Genomic DNA, 22,500 nt, shown 5'->3' with positions numbered 1-22,500 from the left:
CTGAAGGTCTGGAGGTCTGGAGGTCTGGAGGTCTGAAGGTCTGATTGTCTGGAGGTCTGGAGGTCTGAAGGTCTGGAGGTCTGGAGGTGTGGAGGTCTGGAGGTCTGGAGGTCTGGAGGTCTGAAGGTGTGGAGGTCTGATGGTCTGGAGGTCTGAAGGTCTGAAGGTGTGGTGACGCTCCTGTAGATACGACCAGTCTGCCTGGTGATTGGTGGAGCAGGCTGCTCCGTCAGTGTGCTGCGACACTCTTCACTGGGACTTGACGTGGCAGGCGGGCGCGGTGGAGGTTTAAAGGTGAACGACGGGGGAGGGGAAGCAGAAGCACAACGATGGAGGAAGTTCAGAACGGGTTCGCGGGCACAAACCGGGGTTGGGAACCACTAGTGGGTCTGAACAGGAAGCCACTCCAACCGCAATTTCCCTCCAAACTGCTAGACACCGTAGACGCTCCAGTTCCCTCTCGCTTCACGGATCACATTACGAGACCTTTCCTAAATCCTCCCTCTAGTGACATCACAAGTAGCACCCCGACGTACGATGGACACCCTCCCTTGTGACGGCAACATGAGGAGCGTCCGAGCAAATGTGTGATGGACACGCCCACTTGTGACGTCATTTTAAGGGGCGTGTCCGTCCGGATGTGTGATGGACACGCCCACTTATGACGTCCCTATATGAGGTGTCCATCCAAATGTGTGATGGACACGCCCCCTTGTGATGTCACTATAGAGTAGGTATTTAAACGGCTTGTCTTGGCTTATCCTCATTACATCTGATCAAATAAAATAGGGACCCTTTAATATACTTCATGATAGTGACCAGGAATAGGACAACGTATTGATCTGTTGGTAGATTGATTGAATGTTTAACAAGTCTCTACATTGGACTTAAAAACACTAACTTATGTTGCATTGTAGTTAAAAAAAAAAAAATCTGGGAGAATCGATCTTAAAAAATATATATAAAATATGAATAGGTCTTAGTCACGAGTCCCAATCTCAACGCCTGTTGTAGTCCATTTCTGCTGTAAAAAAAAAAAAAAAACGTTAATACGAGAACTGGTCTGTAGAAATGTTTGCAAACTTAACATTTTGGCAAAGGTGAGGTAACTGAGGTCTTCCTTACTCTAAACCTTGTTTTGTTTGATTCTGTAAATCTGCATAGGAAATGTTCTCTTTCCATTATAACACATTCAAGCTCAGCTCTACTGCAATTAATAATAAAAGGATGAGAAAAAAAAAGATGAAGAAAAAGAAAATATGACAGTTTAACAGTTAGGCCATTTTTGTCGGTGCAAAACTAACACACGTATCTTCCTTGATCTTCTGGTTATGAACGTGTGTGTGGGCACAAACCCACACTCACACACACACACACACACACACACACACGCACGCACGCTCGCACGCACGCGCGCGCACACACACACACACACACACACACACACACACACACACACACACACACACACACACACACACACACACACACACAAAAACACAAAGAGTCACTCCAGTTCACTCTAAGTTCCGAATCCGTCCGCTATTTCCGGATCTCCTTTGGGATCCTGAGGAACATATAAGCAGCTAAATTCAGCTTAGGCTGATAAAAAAACCGTTACGCAAGAGCTGGCTTAGGTTTACTCATCAATTTCCTGTTCTTCCCGGCAGGCCTATTCGCCCTCAATGCTTAGTCACAGGAGGTCGGTTGGTAGTTGAACGACTTACCAAACCATGCACCTCTCTCTCTCTCTCTCTCTCTCTCTCTCTCTCTCTCTCTCTCTCTCTCTCTCTCTCTCTCTCTCTCTCTCTCTCTCTCTCTCTCTCTCTCTCTCTCTCTCTCTCTCTCTCTCCGTTTCGCTTCAGGTTCAACATGACTAACGCGGACCGACACTGCCCTCTAGTGGCGGTGTTGAGGCACAGCACGCTGAGAGCTAAATGCGTGTGTTTCTAACGGAATACGTCATGGTTTGGACAATGGCATGCGACCTCAAATTCTGCATAATGCAATGACACTCAAACATTGAAGTTTAATAAATCATTTACAACACAACTACAATCTCTCTGTGTGTGTGTGTGTGTGTGTGTGTGTGTGTGTGTGTGTGTGTGCTTGCGCGCTTACCTACGCACACAAAAAAGAGACACGGTTTATAGAGACGCAACCACCTTGAGGGATAAACATTCGGCACTCACACACACACACACACACACACACACACACACACACGCACGCACGCACGCGCACGCACACGCACACGCACACGCACACACAAACACTATTCTAATTAATGATTTAATTGCCCTCTGGAGGTGACATTTTACTGCGAAGCCGTTTGGAAAACCAACGATGTGTACTCGCCGGCAAAGCGCCTGCGACAAGATCCCATTTCAGATGTACACTTCACAGGTCTGTGGGGAAACCTTGAGGAAAATAAGACGCATAGACCTGGAGAAAACCGGCTATTAAATATCACACTATATTAGCGTGAGCAAGGCATATTCTCTGAGCAGGCCTCTCCTTCTGCCAGAACCGGTAAACTCTTCATCCACACGGTGGCTGTGATGGGGAATGATCGCGAATATGAGGAGGTGTTGATTGCGCATAGAAGACAACGTGCGGAAAGACATAACTATCTCAACAGGTGAGTTCTTCAGGACGGTTTCTCCATAATATGTATGTATGTGATGCAGCAATACCTTGCAATATGTGGAATAAAACAGTAATGAAGCGAAACGTAAATAACAGGATTTGTATTTTCCCTCGCTCATTGGCGTCGCTGTGATCATGTCAGAGTAAATAAAACCGACTCCTGCGCTCCTGAGTGGCCCCTGGAGGCCCCAGAGAGCAGACAGAGTGCCCAGCGGAGGGGACCAAGTACCCCTGACTGCAGCCCGCAGACGGAGCCCACATTGAGGGGCGTGCACTCAGCCCACATTGAGGGGCGTGCACTCAGCCCACATTGAGGGGCGTGCACTCAGTCCACATTGAGGGGCGGGCACTCAGGCCACATAGAGGGTTGAGCAGATTTCCGCTGCCGCCGTAGGCTAATGCTTAATTATTTGCCTGAAGTACGCATTCTTACATCCGGTTTAGTGATATCAAAATAAGAGTCCTGCATGCAGCCATAGATATAATGAGATTTCTCGTCCGCGCTGCTAATAATATGATACATAATATGATTTTATGAAAGGATTCTGCTCTATGGCATGCCCCTTTATAATGTGGTACTTTCTCAACATTAGGCCATATGCAAAATAAACAATTAACGAAGACATTGAATATCCTAATAGTTATTAAGACTGTCATCAATTTAATTCAACTTTCATACAAGTATAGCCGTCACTCATAGGTTAATACGGGAACCTGTTAATATTTGAATGCCCTTTTTGAGTAAGTATATGTGAGATTAAGATTTTGAGTGTGTGCGTGTGCGTGCGGGGTCACGTAAATTGTCCCTCTGCAAGTTTTAGTCAGGGGGCCAAAACTGATATTAAAACTTTGTCGGACACTTTTTGGTACAAGCATACAACCTATCCAGTATTCATATTTAACCCATCAACGTGTGTTCTAGCCAGGTTGTCAGCTTAGAAAATGTATTTTTGTCCATTTTAACACTATATTCTTAAAAGTGGTAAAAACTGATTTTTTTTCCAAAGTGCTTCCATTTTCTTCCATGTTACCTACTGTAATTTTGGGCAAATGTGCAATATAATCCAATTTATGTGATAGCATGATCATTAAAAAAATTATAATCAATAAATACCACAAGAGTATCACACCACAAGGGGCACTGTTGTGTCAGCACAGCTGTGATTTGGCATGAGGCAGCAGATCCAGTGCCTTTGAAGCACTTTGGAGAATATTGTGGCCAACATTTCTGCAATGGGTGGATGACAATGATAGCACAATAGACAACAGTTGCTTTGAGTTGGCAGACGCACTCTCCGAACACATACGATGTGGAGAAATTGAGGCAGCTGCAGCATGCTATGAAGATCTTGTTCTGAAAGTTGGAGAGGTTCAGGATCTCCTTGCTGACTTTGACAAGGCTAATGAAGACAAACCAACATTTACCTTCTGGCGACAATACATGGACCTTGTGTCTATTCTCCTGGCATTCACACAGGTGCAGGCACAGGTAGATGTGGTGACTGGAAGCTTTACATGTCGGCCTTCAAGAGCATGATGCCCTGGTTTGCTGCATATGATCACACCCACTACACAAGATGGGGTGCTGTATTCATAGCAGACATGGAACATCTGGCACAGACGGCACCACGGGTCTACCAGGGCTTCCTAGATGGTGATTTTGTAGGCAAAGAGGCCAAACACAGCTTCAACAAGGTGCCATTTGATCTTTGCCTTGAGCACATCAACAAAACCGGAAAGGTTGCTGGAGGATTGGTAGGCATCACTCGAAATGAGACAGCTAGAAACTGTTGGTCCATCACCTATAATGAACGTGCATCTTTAGCACAGGACACTAGATCCCTGTTTGGACTGACACATGATGGAGAAGACGATGAAGACAACCACAAACACAGCAGCTGGGATTGATGTTTCCCACCTACGGGCTGCACATGAAGAAGCAGATACCCGGAGCTTGCTACATGCTGTTGATGCCACAACCAAAGGGTATGAGAGGCTCATCATTCAGTGCAGAGACACAGATGTACTGTTGTTGCTTCTTGTATTTGCACACCTGCTCAGCCCAGAAATTTGGATGAAAGCAGGAACTGCCAAGAAACCACGCTACATTAAAGTGCATGATATTAAAATGTCAAATGAGATTCTGAATGGTCTGTTGGCATTTCATGCCATAACTGGATGTGACACTACCAGTCAGTTCACTGGAATAGGAAAAAGGACTGCGTGGAAAGTGTTCCAGCAGTGCCCTCATCTTCTTCACAACTTTGGTGAGGATGAAGTACCAAGTCCAGCTATTCTATCCTCAGCTGAACAGTTTGTCTGCAAACTGTATGATCCAAAAACAACCAGCACTTCAATCCATGAAGTTCGCTGTGCCCTGTTTCGGAAAGTGAAAGCCAATGTGGACACTTTACCACCAACTCAGGATGCCTTGTCTCTGCACCTCATGAGGGCCCACTATCAAACAAAGGTTTGGAAACAGTCACTAGTGACCCATCCACAGTTGCCCTCACCAACCAGTTGTGGTTGGCACATGAAGGATGGAATGCTTGTCCCCCAGCTTTTAACCAAAGAACCTGTACTGGCCAGGTGCTTGGAGCTGACGATATGTGGATGCAAGGAAAGTGGAAGTCAGTGCAGTACTAGGCAGTGTTGATGTCGAAAAAGTGGAATATTTTGCAGTGGGGCATGTGGGTGTGCCTGTGCAGCATGGTGCAAGAATACTCAGGTACTCACATCATTATTATTGAGTTTTGCTACATTACTGTATATGCAACTGTATTGTTTCAGATTATTTGGCATGATATTGTTTTTCCTGTTTTGTAGATTAGATTCATATTATGCCCTTGGATGCATGCATGCATGTCATTATCAAAACAGTAAACTCTTTTGTGTCCCTGACCAGGACTCAGACTGAGCACATGGACATGGTCCCTGGGTGCCTTCTGTTGGCTGCCTACCAGAGTTTCACTTCTTGGATGGGGAAAAACATACCTTTGCCATACGACTATTACATAGTTATTACTACTAACTAGTTACTAACCCCTAACCCTAAAGAAGTGAGAGAGCAGTTATGTTAGGATGGAATTAATAACTATAGTGATATGTCTATTAGACATAAGTTGTGTTACAACCTGATACATTAATGAAGTCAAATAGTACCATAGACCACCATCTAGAGTTCTACATTTCCGCCTGGACATTGAAGTATTATAACTTGTGCAGCATTGCACTGTCTCTCCCTACAAGCTTTAAACGTGGCATGACTCTTTCCCATAGATAGGGGTACTGATTGATAGAGGTTTTGGGATGCTGTTGTTTCCAAGCTGATATTCACATTGAAAACTGGTTCTCTTTAGGCGGATTGTTTTTTTCATGTTCTAGTTGTTTTCTCTTCAACTGTACAATAAATGTTCATTCTGACACTTCAACAGACATCCCATGAGTGTTAGCTTTCATTTGATACCATTTGATTTTTTTATGTAAATTGTCCTTGTGGTTGTGGAGATATTCAACATTTATTGTTGGCATGTCGTGTTGAGCAGGACACCAAAAAATTGGCCTGAAATTGCTTGTACAAGTCACAAAAATGAAATTTCAGCTTGACAACTACCCTAATATCTTACCTATGGGTGTCTTCTAACAAAAAAAATAGGGTGACAGCTTGTACCAAAACATGTCCGCAAAAGTCTTAACGGAAGCCCTTTTCAGAATTGGCCCCCTGACTATTTTGAGCAAAAGGTAATGTGATAATTATCCTACAATCAAATTGGTTTACTTTATGTAACAGGGATACAACCTAAATACATGGAATGAAACGTGATACTGTATTCATAACAATTGAATTAAAGCTACATGTGTGACGCACATTGAATTACACCAATCTCAGGAACTCTAACAACTTTATTGAACAGAATAATTTAAAAATAACAAAAAAATTAAAAGAAACAATGTCTCAAATGTCTATTCACAAGAGGCAAACACTTTCAGGTTTCTCTTGTCCAACATCTCCACACAGAACATTTCGTAATCAATCCTCGATTTAAAGAAGAAGCACAACGGTTCAATCTTATTCTGGCTTTCTTCCGGGTCCCTGCAGTCATCGGCTCTCAGCTCTGTTAATGCTGCCTCCAGCTCTTCACCTTTCATCCCAATGATAATTGGGAGAGAAAAGCTGTCATTGAAGGACTGCAACCGGCACCACGCTGCTGCCTCAATCGCCCCCTTCAGGAAAACATCATCCTTGCAGAAGAAAGAAAAATGATGTGTCTGTACTTGACAAAAAAACACAATCATTTACATCCTACTCTCCCAAAACCACACAATGGTATGCTAACAAAGGCTACTACTACTGATGAGTTTTCAGTGATGAACAAAACTATTAAACTATAGTCATCAGAACTATTTTATCTGGCTATACATACAACCTCCAGCATTACACACATATTACATACCAGGTTCCCAGGTCCCAGTTTTTTCCCTGTCTGGTCTTCAGTTTTGTCTGGAAATAATACAGATTGTTGTATGTAATGTCAAGTAGGCTAATTCAATGGAATAATGAAAGAAGTAGTGCAATAGATCAGCCATGGAGTAGGCTATAACTTGTATAATGATGGAGATATACAATTTAATTGGGAAGTAGAAGAATAATAGAATCAATGAGATCTCACAAATACTAGGAATATGTGTACATGGCTTCGCCTAGATTAACAGTCTATACATTACCTGATCCTTCAGAGCTGGATGCTGTTGTAGCAACTCTAGCCCTTTTTGTTGCGACATCTTCATTCTGAAATGTATTAGTGGTGGGAGGGTGGTAAGACTAGTCTTTAATAATTGCTCTAAGACAACATCACACATTATATGACACTTACCTGTAGCTGTTTTTCCTCACGTCGTCTCTTCCTGCTTTCGGAAAGCTCCTCTGCAGACCTTGGTGAATAAATGGCATACATTACATATTTTCAATATCTGAATCATTCTGGCAAGTTTGTTACAGTGAAACAAATTATTTCAGAACTGTAAAGGACACGTTTAACACAATCTAAGACCCTTACGGCATGGGGAAGTTCTTCAGCAGAACAAGGCACCACCATCGCCGTATTTGCTTCATGTTTGACTGACAAAGGAAACAATAGTCAAATGGGTTAACAAATACGAATCAAGAGTGACAAAAAAACCTTGCCTCCACTAGTGATGATACACTTATGTAAACATACCTCAGCAAAGTCCCACTTTCCATCCATTACAATGTACATTGCGTACTGTAAATTAAGAGAAGTGGTTTATATTTATGTTTATAAAAATAAAAACTCCATTTATTTTTGAAAAGAGAAGAAATACCACCCCAGTTGCCCCAATACGACATATTCATAATATACTGAATAGCTATTTTCTTACCATCAACACAAACACCCCACAGTTGTTGGAAAAACCTTGCCTGGGTGCACCCTGTAGTGTGGAGAGTACACATGTTTTAGTAGAAGGTAGAATCAGATGGTTTATTTTTGAAATAATAATAAAACAATATAAAAAAACCTGAAGATCATCCACAGTAAGCGGAGTCTTCCAAGGCCCAGGGGCTAAGATCTGAGCCAAGTTTCTGTGAACACAGTATATATGAAAGTCAATTCGACAGTACAATACTTCTGCTATTCTTAACCCTCCTAAACATGCATAAAAGCTTAGAACACAGTTGTAACAGTATAAGCCAACAGGCTGGAATTCAAATAAAGAAATAAAAATAAATGGCCTAATGGGGTCAGAACAGCCCCACTGATAAGTTGCAACTATGCCTCTGTTTCACGCATCCAATTGGAAATTATGTACAGTATCTAGAATTTTAGTATATGTAAAACAGAGCCATAATTTAAAAATAAAAAATAGATAAGTGGTCTGAACAGAACTACCACTATCCAGTAATGATAAAACTGGCGATCTAAAAAACCTGAATGGTACGGTGCGACTTTGATCTCTCCACCCAGTGCCACAGAGGGGATCTAGGAAGAAAATCTCCCTAGCTTGGGGCTTGAGGATCTGTCAGTGTTATATGTTCAGATATGAACAGACACATATAAACTTACAACCTTCAAAGCTATGTCATTTAAGTTGTTGGATTTTCAAGTGATTCAGTGATTAATAAAACAAAGCCATGATACATTTCACTTCTTGTGAAGGACATGATCATAAATTAAGTGAAGGCAAAACTGAATGTTCTTACACAAAGGTTCCAATGTCCAGGTAACCAGACCGGAAGAATGATCCACTGCAGACTAGTTGCATTTGCCTAGCAAAGGGAAACAATAGACCCGTGTATAATATGAGTGCATGTCTGATACAAAACACGCAATAACAAAAGGATGAATAATATAAAAAATACCGGCAAATGAAGCATGGGGTTCAACGATAATGGGGGACTCCAAGTAGCGACAACATGACTGCTTGCAGCAAACATACTTGCTACTTTCTGTAACAGAAAAAGTTCAACAATCTGTTATAGTAACAATCCATTGTGAGTATTTATTCTATTTGATTTACATTTATAAGAAGAGTTTTACAACCGTCTCAATAACTTTCAGACAGCTGTTCAGGATCTGGCAAAAAAAAGCATATACAAATGAATTAAGACACTGTAAATAAATTAACAAACATGGATGAAATAGATAACCTTTAAAAGTTTCAAAACATTGTGTTCTGTATTGTTACCATCCCATTCACTTCTGATCCCAAACCTATGCTCCAAAAATCGGATCGACTGAGGACTAAGTGGTTCACATATGCAATGTGCTCAGTTGGACTTCTGTTTTTATCGATGATGTCCTCCAACTAGGGAAGGAAATACAATCAATTTTATTATTAAGTACACTTTACAGATAGGTACAATGTATTTGTAGTTCACTTCACCTGCTGTGTCTGTATGTCCAGAAGCTCCTGTCCCCAGCATGCTCTGCTTGCCGTTATTTTCTGAAGACTAGTAAAGTCATCCAGCTCATTGTCATCAGTAGCTAGAGGAAAGACCAGCCAAAAAGATTTTCAATAATTATGACAAAGTCCACATTGGAACATACAAATATAATTTGAAGGAGCATCTGACTTACACGTTTGTAGCTCCTCACTGTTATTACTGCGGCTTGATGACATGGTGCACAGTACAGGTTGTGGGGGAGGGACTGTTGAATTAAATGTTAAATGTTTTTTTAAAGAAATTGAAACATTGAAATTCCAAACATTGTTATATTATATGTATTTTATAGATTACCCATCATTTTTCCATGGCTATCTAATTGCATTTCGGTATTTGCAGGAACAATCTTGCAGAATTCTTCCTTTGTTTTCTGGTTCCTTGCCACATTGTGATGGTGTAAAATATTTCTTTGTAGAAATATATGGTTGGAGGGTGTTGTCATGTTGAGGAAATAATTATTTTTCCTCATTCCTGAAAACAATTGTTCTACACACTGGCTGTTTATTTGACCAACAAGCTCAGGCACGAGTCCGATCTTTCTAAGGACATCACTTGGATCTTGACTGTTGCTCTGGTGGAAGACATCACAAAGAGCATAATGCTCCGACGAGCCAGTTAGTGGGTGGCCATTTTTGTCTTCTGGCACCTTGGGGTTCTTCAACCAAGGCATGTGAACTTTAAGCTTGCCATCTGATGCCTGCTTAATGTTCTCCACAGTTGGCTCCAATAACCTCCCCTGAAATGGTTCAAACGTGTCCGGCTGTCTTCTGTTGGCATGCACTGCTAATCCCCTCGCGTAGTCATAGACTGAAATGTTTGGGAAGTGTTTCCATGACAGCAGCATATCAACATAGTCGCGTGGGCTCTCTGCTCTGAGATTGAATTTTACAGAATACACAATGCCACACGGGCAAGTGATGACAGCCAAGCCACCTACAAGTCAACAGAAGTGTTTTGTTAATAATCTCACAATATTCATCTTTGTGCTCCGAAAAAATGCCTAATATACATAACTCAATGATAAAGCTGTTGCTCATTTACGCAAACAAAGTTGTTAGATTAAATTAAACAAGCATTGGATTCACATATTCTTTCACTCACCAGAAGCCCCCCACACCTTCTGAAAGACTTTGTTGTAAGTAACCCTATTGGACATTTTTTGTTGTAGTCGGACCACAAGGTCTGTCTTTGAGCCCTTGTTATCTAACCCACAGGCTTTGCAAAGAGCCCTTACTTCCTCTACCTGTTAGGAAAATGCATTTTTTATATATATATATTATTGAGAAATTATGTTTTGTGTCACAGAAAAGACATATATTTAGTTAAGTTGTTTCACATCAAATTTACCTTCAGGTTTAATACTTCGTCAACCAGGCGCTCTTCAGTTATTAGCTCGTCATCTGCCTCAGTGCTTTCCAGTTTGGGTGTATGTAACTTCTCAAACTCAGTGTTCAGGACATGTGCTGAGCATCTGGTTTGGGGACCGATCCATGGTGCCCAGTAGTGGTAGCTCGGGGCAACAACAAAGGGGTTCTTCTGACCCACTATTGAAATAGTTGTGTAAAGCAATTTGTTTAGAAAATGATTTCACTTAATCTCAAACAGAGACATATCCTTAAAAAACATTGTTATTCTTAAAAGCTGGTTTGACTTTGTTCATCATGACTTACATGGAATTAAACCTCTGCTGAGCATTTCTCTGGTCACAGCATCCCAGAACTGTTCGATGTCCACATGACCGTCATAGTTGTCTGGGGGGCTTTCAATGTCACTGACTGGTAAAAAAAATAGATATGATGTTGGTGTACATCAACATGAAAAAAATAAATCATGGGAGCATGCTGCTACAAAAAAATTCCAATGTGTCCACTACATTATAGTTACAATATTGTTGAGATGACTGTAATTTGGAGAAAGGCGCTATTGTGAAAGCGTTGAGTGAATACATTTTGTGAAACAACATTTTATCAAGCTCACCTGGCATATTAAATACCCCTTTTTTGTGAAGATCCATTACTATAACTGATGGATTGTATCCACAGGATATACATGCATACATGTATTCATGGTCAGTTAAAGCCTCGAAGTGTAAATAGGCCTGCAGAACCCTGTCCTTGTTTGGGAAGGAAATTTTTTCGGTAGCTTCAAAAGTCTCAAGAAGTCTACTGACAGCAGTGTGTGTCTGGAAAAATGGTGAGAAATGCAATTAATCATTTAACAATTCAAACATCATTTTAAGATACTTTTGTTATTGAGCCACATTTTAGGTCAGCCCTGAAACACTACTAGCCTGGCACCCCCCGCCTACGTACGTCCACTCAATTTTAATTTCCCTTCAGTATCAGTCTGAGCCTGCGGTATATTCTTAGGTTTTCTCCGGACAGATTTTTGCCAGTCCAATCAGCGAACAGTGGCTCAATGGCTCAGAAGCCGGCACATGAAATATGTCACAACCAAACGTTATGCGATTGGTTGGCAGATCCAGAGTGGTACTGGCCAGATCCAATAGTTTTAAACTTCAACAGACACCCGCCTTCATGTGAGTTAACGTTTGTCAATTGAGCGATTCCAGACCTTGTGTACAAATGAAATGAAGTACGATGGTCTGGTAGGACCAGGCTAAAACACTACAGCTTGTGACAATAAAAAATACTTATATACAGTTTCAATAGATTGTGTAAATCTTGTCCTTTTGTTGATAAAATAGGCTCATCCATATAATGAATTATGTGAGGTGACTATGGCACGAGAGAGTATAAGGTCATAATAAGGACAATATAAACAGAATGTTCTACTTTTCTACCGTATCATAGTTTATGTATTTAAGTTAACACAAAATACACAGAGTGATGTGGTTTCACCTGTATTGCATTCCTTAACGACAAGCACAAGTGCAGGGACAGGATCAGATGGTCGTCAAAATTGTGGACACCATCCTCCCACTCCTGGTACCTGTACACCATGCTGCAGTTCAGGCATACTCTCCTGTAGGTTGATATTCCTTAAAAGAAAATGTAATACCACAATTGTTGAATATTTTATGCTTGCCTTCTCAGACCAGTACAGAATATTATTTTACTATTAATTTAATGTGGCATCATGATCTGATTTGAGGTATGAGAAGCAAGAAGTAATGAAAGAATTACCTTCAATGACACTATTGGCTGACAGAATCCTCCCTTTAGAGGTTATCAGTACAGGGTCACTGAGCATGCAGTCACATTCCGTACATTTGGTTTCTTTTGGAATCAAATGCCTTGGAAAGCCATTCAACACATGGGCATCTCTGCTCTGTCGTATGAGAGCCTGTGGTATTTCAGCGGGGAGTTTTTTATTCGCCGCGATGTACTTGAGCATTCTTTCTACCCCTTTGTCTCTTGGTGGATAGTTTCCCTCTTCCGGCTGACTGCCGTCCTGCTCTGAAGTCAGTTGTGGTGGTAGGGTTCCCTCTGAATCGGTGGACTTCAGTCTCTTAAACAAGTGCCTTTTTGTTTCAAAAAGGTGCCATTTACCTATGGCTTTATGTTCGCATGACTGCTTTGGTTTGGCGCAAGGACAATGCCAACTATTTATTTTGCTGTCATAGGCTATAATGGTCCTTTGAAGCCTGCTATAGTAGGACACCTTGGGCTCGTACACAGAAATGTGGTATTTGGCTGGTGGTCCACCGACTGTAAGCTCTAAAGACAGGGGCACACCTTCAGCATCTGCCTCCTTTTGTCGCTGTATGAGGCTTGCTTTCCGCTCCTCTCCAAACCATTTGTTTTGAACCATCTCAACTAAGGATTCCTCAGATAAAACAGGAACTTTGCTCTCTGACCGTGGGCAGTATGACAGTGACCTCAGATGATGACATTCAAAGGGTAAGATCCTGGATCGTACGGCAAATTCTGAATTCAGTTGGCATTGGTTCAACTCACATACAATTTTCTGTGTAGGTCCCCATGTTTTTTTAATAACGTGTATGGGTGTTGCTGGACCATAAAACGACTTTTCAACTGCAAACACACCATTTTTTGGATCGATGCACTGGCATGCCAAATGTCTTTCTTTCGAAACAACCTCGAAAGAATCTACGTGCTTTCGGCGTATGTGTGTCTTGTAGTTTTTCCGGTTTAATTGCAGGTTGCAGTGTGAACAAGTAACCTTTTCTGTTTGTCTCACAGGAGGGACTACTTGTCTCACAGGAGGGGTCACTGGGATAACTGGAGGGGCCACTGGGGTGACTGGAGGGGCCACTGGGGTGACTGGAGGGGCCACTGGGGTGACTGGAGGGGCCACTGGGGTGACTGGAGGGGCTACTGAGGAGACTGGAGGGGCCACATGTCTCTCTGGAGGGGCCACTGGGGTGACTGGAGGGGCCACTGGGGTGACTGGAGGGGCTACTGGGGTGACTGGAGGGGCCACTGAGGAGACTGGAGGGGCCACTGGGGTGACTGGAGGGGCCACTGAGGAGACTGGAGGGGCCACATGTCTCTCTGGAGGGGCCACTGGGGTGACTGGAGGGGCCACTGAGGAGACTGGAGGGGCCACTGAGGAGACTGGAGGGGCCACTGAGGAGACTGGAGGGGCCACTGGGGTGACTGGAGGGGCCACTGGGGTGACTGGAGGGGCCACTGGGGTGACTGGAGGGGCCACTGGGGTGACTGGAGGGGCCACTGGGGTGACTGGAGGGGCCACATGTCTCTCTGGAGGGGCCTGTGGGGTGTCGTGAGATTCCAGGTGCTTTAAGAGCTGTTTTCGGTTTATTATTGTAATTGAACAATTATGACAATGAAAGTGCGTTGTCTTCCTGCAACCTAAACCGCACTTTATGATCGTGAACTCTGAAAGAATAAATATACAAGATATACAATACAATTAATAAAAACTGCTTTCATTACGGACATATTTTAAATTGTGTATTTAAAATGGTATCAAATATATATAATAATAATTAAAATTTTAATAAAATGTACCTCTGTATTTAACCGAGGCATGGCATTTGATATGATGGTCGATCTCATATTTTGACCCTTTATAACTGCAGAAGGGGCAGTGATGAAGACCGCTGCTGTCCAGCTGTATTTCTGGGCTCTCGCCATCCACAATTACACTGACGTGTCTCTAAAAGTCAAAGAAAACCAGTATAAACATAAAAGCAGTTTTCTACAAAAAAAAACATTGCAGCGTTTCGGTTTTCTATTTTTCGGCTGCTTTGTATAAGATGGCTTGTGCATATTCACAATGTAATTAGACTAAGATCATATTGATATTCGATTTCTGTGGACTCTTATAAACATTTCAAGACCCAACGTGAAGTATCAACTCATTGCTAAGGATATCCACAACGACAATAAAGTAAGAATGCACCAAGGGAGGGGGCGGGTGAGGGGGGCTATTTTGACCTAAAAGACACTAGGATATATTTGATCTATATTCGCTAAACATATTTATTCCACCGAATGGTTGACATTGTTTGACATTCCTGAGATTCTAAGCTTTCAAACGGTGTATGACATGACTATATCACTCAACCTTATGATGCCGAAAATCGAAAATCGAAAGATCTAGCATGTTGGGGGGGAGGGGTGGTGTAACTAAAACTTGCCCGCCGGCGGGATTTGACGATTAAGTAGTTAACAAGACACAATACACAATGGCAGGAATATTACTAAATATATTAAGCATTTTGACAGTCTTACTAACTTGCATGTTTCATGTGTCGAACATCATCTTTCTTCTTTTCTTCATTTATAGGCTATAGAAATTGTCGTTTCTTACTTGACACCGTTCGCCTGAACTCAATGTGGACTGAGTGCCCGCCCCTCAATGTGGACTGAGTGCACGCCCCTCAATGTGGGCTGAGTGCACGCCCCTCAATGTGGACTGAGTGCACGCCCCTCAATGTGGGCTCCGTCTGCGGGCTGCAGTCAGGGGCTTCTCGAGGGGACGCCGTCAAGGGTTTCTCTTCAAGGAAACTTTTAATTTGAAAGGTATGAAAGAGGAAACCCAAAATACTGCAAAGACGACGTTTAGAGATAAATCAAGTACGTTTACATGCACAGCTTAATCCGATTAAAGCCATAGTTTGACTATGCTCTGCAATTGGACAACTGCAATTGTCTTGAGTATACATGGCGGTGAGTGAACCGATTCATTGGCCGAAGCGTGTCATCCCCCGATACGAAAGGTGGCACTGTAACCATTTCAACTAGTGGTAATAGAGCAACCGGCTGACCTCTGTACGTCACCAGCAACAACAAACTCAGGCAGCATTCGATAAAGATGTTTTCAGTAGACAGCTGTCAGTTCACTTAGGGTCCATATCATTTCTCGCAACATTTAGAAAAACATGTACTTTTAATTCAGCCTTGGGTGAAATCGAAGCGTAGTGTGTACTGAGTGGATGTTGATGATGATACACTCCTTATAGGGGGTAACTACATTGGCACGGCTTCCTCCATCTTCTGCGCCAGCTTTTTGAATAAATTGCCGACCCGAAGTGAGTTGACAGCTGTCTACTGAAAACATCTTTCTCCCACTGGAGCAGCCCCTCCGTATACGGCATTCCCCCAATTCCTTCTCCCCCATGGCTGAGATAACTCACACTACGAGTCTTTACTTGTTGTGGAAGTACCCGAGAGTCGGAGAACCCGACGCAGTCTTTAAGATTCATAATATCAGAGAATATCCCCGTCAGTTTGGCCACACCACAATGAATGAATAAAGATTGCAAACACGTCGGAAGAAAAAAAACATTTATTTTGACAGATGTGCCCGAAGTTACTACTTTACAACCTCGTTGATGACCCACATTTAGAAAAAGCGCTCCTGTGGCCAGGACACAATTCTTATAGGAGTAACTACATTCACCGGCTTCCTCCATCTTCTGCGCCACCTAAATAAATCGCCGTTTCTCGTTTTCCGACGGCGACAACAACACGTATACCGCCTTGTTCTACTTCCGGCTCACGGCCCCCCGGAAAAGATCTCGAGCATGGGCAGAACGCAAACTCTGAAACGATGCTGTGTACATGCAGGTAGAGACCAGACTATGAACGACTTATCTAGGTGTTCTTATCCCATTTAGCTGTAACAGACAGGCTGTAACAGACAGGCTGTAACCCAGACAGACAGGCTGTAACCCTCACAGACAGCCTGTAACAGACAGGCTGTAACAGACAGGCTGTAACCCTAACAGACAGACTGTAACCCTCACAGACAGCCTGTAACAGACAGGCGGTAACAGCAGCCTGTAACCCAGACAGACAGGCTGTAACCCTCACAGACAGGCTGTAACAGACAGGCGGTAACAGCAGCCTGTAACCCAGACAGACAGGCTGTAACAGACAGGCAGTAACAGCAGCCTGTAACCCAGACAGACAGGCTGTAACAGACAGGCAGTAACAGCAGCCTGTAACCCAGACAGACAGGCTGTAACAGACAGGCAGTAACAGCAGCCTGTAACCATAACAGACAGGCGGTAACAGCAGCCTGTAACCCAGACAGACAGGCGGTAACAGACAGGCAGTAACAGCAGCCTGTAACCATAACAGACAGGCGGTAACAGCAGCCTGTAACCCAGACAGACAGGCGGTAACAGACAGGCGGTAACAGCAGCCTGTAACCCAGACAGACAGGCGGTAACAGACAGGCGGTAACAGCAGCCTGTAACCCAGACAGACAGGTGGTAACAGCAGCCTGTAACCCAGACAGACAGGCGGTAACAGCAGCCTGTAACCCAGACAGACAGGCGGTAAGGTCAGTCCACAGTGAGTAAGCCCTCTCGCGGCGGCCCCTCTCTAACCCGTATGGACAGCGCTGTCTGAGCCTCCCCTCCGCTCCATCGCCCGTTTTACATTTAATCAACGGCACGTTAAAGAGGAGCAGAGGTCTGGTTTACTGTCTCCACGACCACAGGAGGAGGCAGGGTGTGTAGTAGTGTGTGTGTGTGTGTGTGTGTGTGTGTGTGTGTGTGTGTGTGTGTTCACACAGAGGAGCAGTCGGTTTAACGAGGAATGAACCACCGTACCATAAACACAACACCGTCCCTTCACTACACAACACCGTCCCTTCACTACACAACACCGTCCCTTCACTACACAACACCGTCCCTTCACTACACAACACCGTCCCTTCACTACACAACACCGTCCCTTCACTACACAACACCGTCCCTTCACTACACAACACCGTCCCTTCACTACACAACACCGTCCCTTCACTACACAACACGGTCCCTTCACTACACAACACTGTCCCTTCACTACACAACACCGTGGCTTTGAATAGGCCTACCTTTAAAAGTGTGTGTGTCTGTCTTTGTGTGGGTATGGGTGTGCCTGTGCCTGTGCCTGTTGTGTGTGTGTGTGTGTGTGTGTGTGTGCATGTGTGACCATTAAATGACACATCATTGTGGGGACGATTGGCCCACATGCAAATCCTTACATAAAGTATGTATACATAATGTTAAATCCACCTCAGTATAAACACATTGTAATGATGGCCATGTGTAAACACCTCAGAATATGCAAACATTAACATAAACATCTGTTACACAGGGCCGTAAAAAGATTTCAACCTCCCATCCCGAAGGAATACATCAGCTCTATACCTCATATCAACATGTCCTCTATTCTCCATGTGTGTTCCTTCTATCTCTCCTCAGACCTTGGGTACCCCCTATTCTTAACCCCGGGACCCCCATAACGAGGGGACTGCCCCCCCTGGGTCCCCCCTTGACTGGATTAGCCCCCCATCTCTCCCACCGTAGCCTGGCTCTCAGAGATAGAGAGACGAGGGGGGGGGAGGCGGAGATAGAGGGTAAGATGGTGGTAGGGAGAATGGGAGAGAAGGAGTGATATTGGTTGAGGGTTAAAGAAAGAGAGAGAGGTAGATAGAGGGGGGGAGTGAGTGAGAGAGAGGGAATGATATAGAGGATTAGAGGAAGTGATGAAGAGGTTTTTAAGAGACAGGGGAGGAGAGAGGTGGAAGGCATATGATAGAGAGACAGAGGGGGAGAGACAGGGAGTGAGGGACACAGTGACAGAGTGACAAAGGAAGGATAAAGGGAGCGTGAGAGAGAAATAAGGAGTGAGACAAAGTGAGAGATGGATGTAGAGAGACAGAGAGAGGGAGGGAGAGAGAGAGAGGGAGGGAGGGAGAGAGAGAGAGAGGAGATCGGGAGGGAGAGAGGTTGAGAGGGAGGAAGGGAGGGAGAGAGAGAGAGAGAGAGAGGGAGAGATGGAGGGAGGGAGGGATGGATGGAGGGTGAAAGGGAGAGAGAGAGGGGGAGAGAGTGAGGGAGAGAGGGAGAGAAGGAGGGAGGGAGAGGGAAAGAGGAAGAGATCGGGAGGGAGGGAGGGAGGGAGAGAGGTTGAGAGGGATGAAGGGAGGGAGGAAGGGAGGGAGGATGAAAGGGAGAGAGAGAGAGAGGGGGAGAGAGGGAGGGAGAGAGAGAGAGATAGGGAGGGAGAGAGGGAGAGAGAGAGATGGAGGGAGGGAGGGAGGGAGGGAGGGAGGGCCAGAGACACAGCGGTGACGGAAGGTGGACATCAGTGCTGGTCTCTCCTCTGTCTCAACTCTATCAGGAATATGTTTGGGTCATTAGCCCCATGCAGGCAGCCAATCAGCTGCATCGTCCTTTCTTTCTCCCTCGTCTCCCCCGTCTCCCTTGTCTCTCTTCCTCTGCTTTTCTCCACCACTTAATCCTATCCGTTCAGCCCCCTCCCGTTGTCCAGCACCTCTCCTCCTCCTGCTCCTCCTCCTACTCCACCTCCACCTCCTCCTGCTCCTCCTCCTGATCCTCCTCCTCCTCCTTCTGCTACTCCTCTATAGTCCTGCTCCTCCTCCCCTCCTCCTCCTTTTCCCCCTCCTCCTCCTCCCCTTCCTCCTACTCCCCCTCCTCCCCCTCCTCCTCCTACTCCTCCTCCTACTCCTCCTGCTCCTCCTCCTCCCCCTCCTCCTTCTCCCCCCCTCCTCCTCCCCCTGCTCCCCTTCCTCCTACTCCTCCTCCCCCTCCTCCTCCCTCTCCTCCTCCTCCCCTTCCTCCTCCTCCTCCCCTTCCTCCCCCTCCTCCTTCCCCTCCTCCCCCTCCCCCTCCCTCCCCCTCCTCCTCCTCTACTCCCTGTAGATCCTCTTGTCCTGGATTGCCTCATTCGTTCGCTCCACTCTCCTTTTCTCCGTCTCAATCTCGCTGCGCAAATGACCTCACGTCTCCTCTTGTCTTCTATTGTGCCCCTCGCCCCCTCTCTCTCTCTCCTCCCCCCCCTCTCTCTCCTCCCTCCCCTCTCCCACCTCCCTCCCTCCCCTCCCTCCACTCTCTCCCCTCCCTCTCCGCTCTCCCCTCTCTCCCATCTCACCTCCCCCGCCCATCCCGTCTCCATCTCCCTACCCTCCCTCTCTCCCCTCTCTCCTCTCTCTCCCCTCCCTCTCCCCTCCCTCCCCTCTCCCCCCCCCTCCCCCCTCTCCCCCCGTCCCCTTGTTCAGGGGTTTCTGCTGCCCTCCCTCTCCCCTCTCTCTCCTCTCTCCCGCCTCCCTCCCCCCTCTCCCCCGTCCCCTTGTTCAGGGGTTTCTGCTGCCCTCCGTAATCCTCTGGGTTTCTGTTAAGGAAATTGTGTTGTTAACGTGGACGTGATTCACTGTGTCACACGGAGAGAGAGGCACCTTCAACGTGCCCCCCCCACCCCCCCACACACACACACACACACACACACACACACACACACCAACACGAACATACACACACGCACACAAAAACACACATGAACTAACATGCATATATGCACACACACACGCACCAACACAAACACACACACACGCACCGACACACACAGGCATGCACACACACACACACACACACACACACACACACGTATAAAAAGACAGTGAAACTAACACATCTGTCATTTTATCTTCCGTCTTCACAAATTTGGATGAAAAAAACGACACTTTGTCATTTATTTAACGACTATTTCACATTTAATGTACTGATTTTAGCGTTACTATAATTTATGAATGCATTATTTATTGCCATTGTGAAGTGTCTTGGAGTGTCAAGTAAAGTATATTATTACATTAGTAGTAGTAGAGGGAATCTGTCAGTATTTATTTTATAACTATTATTATATTATGATACGTCACAATCAGTCTACGCAAATGTTTTTATGTGAACTACCAACCTGCCACTGTGTGTGTGTGTGTGTGTGTGTGTGTGTGTGTGTGTGCATGCGTGCGTGCGTGCGTGCGTGCGTGTGTGTGTGTGTGCGTGCGTGTGTGTGTGTGTGTGTGTGTGTGTGTGTTTTGACACTTCACCACCTACGATGTAATACAGGAGATCCTCTGACTCTTACAAATTCCCCTTGTAGGTGCAACATTTGAATATAGCCTACTGTGAAGCAAAATAACTTTTGCAATACAATTTGCCATCCACTTAGAACTGGTAAAGTCCTACAATTTGTATTGGAATTTAGGGAATAAATTAAAAATCAACAGACAGTAATAATTCATTTTACATTGTTTTATTACGCTATAATATGGAATACATCTAAAGAATAATTACCACAGAGAAAAAGTGTTTTGTCAAATTAACATTTTGTTAAGGGCATGTAATCTATAGTTTTAGATCGCTCAATAAAAAAAGGAAAAAAGCAAAAAGCAAAAAAAGGATTTTGGTATTTAACACATGTTCTACAGTTAATGCAGATTCGGGGAATGACCCAGATCCAGTGAAACAAACTGGAAACGAAACCGTGTTTAGCGTCTTATAGCTCTCTTTTCTCCTCAGATCTCCGTCCCCGTCAGGGTCGATGTGGTAGGATCAGTAAACGGCCACTAGAGGGAGACAGAAACCTCCTTCTGAGAGCTCAACCATCAAACCTTCCCTCTAATGACAAATATCCTCGGGTCTTTATATGTTTTGAACGGTCCGTGTTGAGGGGGGCAGACTTTATAGCAGCAGTTCCCGCAGTGCATGTAAATGCGATCGATAGAATTAAAACCCTCCATAGGGTTTAGACTGATGTAATAAATAAGGCTCACCGGCCTGTTTACTCTGGACCGTCTCTCAGACACACAGGCCTACGTCACGTTTGTCTAGCAGATGACTCCATCAGAAACTAAAAATAAAACCCTTCTGTAGCGTTGAGGCCCTCCTGGTTCACATCCTAACGAGTGAATCCCAGCTAGGATCTCTGCTAAATACCGACTTCAGAGCTCCACGATAAGAACACACAACCTACGACACCATAAGGAAAGTAGAAGTTTCTCTCACTTTCTCCTTGAATCCTTAAATCACACCTTTTATGTCAACGAAATAACCCTGTTATATCTGACCTCCAGTAAACCTCCTCAATCGTGGGTTAATGGATGTGTATAGTCATGTGATTAATAATTAACGTTATAAACCCATGATAACGTTTTGTGTCACGGTATTCTCTCCTACTTTATTTGAGTGTATCCGTGTTTGGTCAGCAGAGTCAACATCTCTCCCCATCTGATGCAACGTTTCCAGTGTGTGTCTCTGTTGGGACGTAGATCTGTGTCAGGTAGACACTGCACACACACCGTTATGCTGCTTGTCAGTCGTCCTTTGAAGTATAGACCTGCTTGGCGAATCGCCAGCATGCAAAAAAAAATAGATCAAATAAAACTCAAATCTAAAATATAAATCATATTTTTGTTTCAAGATTCTGAAACGTAACAGTGACGGACCTGAGAACAAATCCACCTTAGTGATCGAGGGGGGGGGGGGGCTGTGACCTTGGGTGACCTTGAGATGGAAGGTCAAAAGGGTCAAAGGTCAAGAGGTCGGAGTGCGTTGTTGAGCCTTCCTGCTGGATGTCTCTCTGCCGCGGTCCGGAGACGATGAGAGGATGAGTTCTGTGAGGCTTCAGATGTTTGGTTTT

The 22,500-nt window shown here is 44.5% G+C and overlaps 1 protein-coding gene and 1 long non-coding RNA gene across 3 annotated transcripts; both read right to left on the bottom strand.

Moving 5' to 3' along the window:
• Positions 1–6,534: 6,534 nt before the first annotated feature.
• On the bottom strand, positions 6,535–13,802 carry LOC311354332 (uncharacterized protein). 2 transcript variants are annotated; one of them, XM_084474147.1, is made up of 21 exons: positions 12,760–13,802; positions 12,475–12,614; positions 11,591–11,795; positions 11,284–11,388; positions 10,961–11,157; positions 10,715–10,856; positions 9,908–10,546; positions 9,747–9,818; positions 9,553–9,653; positions 9,355–9,474; positions 9,210–9,242; positions 9,029–9,115; positions 8,870–8,935; positions 8,188–8,251; positions 8,050–8,100; positions 7,869–7,913; positions 7,707–7,768; positions 7,524–7,581; positions 7,375–7,438; positions 7,104–7,150; positions 6,535–6,891 (listed from the first exon to the last, which is right to left on the bottom strand). In XM_084474147.1, the coding sequence occupies exons 13-21, from the start codon at positions 8,929–8,931 to the stop codon at positions 6,613–6,615; spliced, it is 732 nt and encodes a 243-aa protein (XP_084330273.1). In that variant the 5' UTR covers positions 8,932–8,935; positions 9,029–9,115; positions 9,210–9,242; positions 9,355–9,474; positions 9,553–9,653; positions 9,747–9,818; positions 9,908–10,546; positions 10,715–10,856; positions 10,961–11,157; positions 11,284–11,388; positions 11,591–11,795; positions 12,475–12,614; positions 12,760–13,802; the 3' UTR covers positions 6,535–6,612. The 2 variants fall into 2 exon arrangements, 1 of the variants encoding a protein (XP_084330273.1); XR_014637229.1 differs by having other exon boundaries at positions 8,050–8,251.
• Positions 13,803–14,225: 423 nt separating this feature from the next.
• LOC311353978 lies at positions 14,226–15,410 on the bottom strand. The gene is made up of 3 exons (XR_014637163.1): positions 15,302–15,410; positions 14,572–14,719; positions 14,226–14,439 (listed from the first exon to the last, which is right to left on the bottom strand). It is a non-coding gene; the product is annotated as an uncharacterized lncRNA (long non-coding RNA).
• Between the last annotated feature and the right edge of the window lie 7,090 nt (positions 15,411–22,500).

The sequence above is a fragment of the Micromesistius poutassou genome (assembly GCF_964030765.1).
Source record: "Micromesistius poutassou genome assembly, chromosome: 10".
Taxonomy (NCBI): Eukaryota; Metazoa; Chordata; class Actinopteri; order Gadiformes; family Gadidae; genus Micromesistius; species Micromesistius poutassou.
The sequence above is the reverse complement of the archived record's forward strand: the minus strand, read 5'-3'. Positions and strand labels throughout refer to the sequence as shown.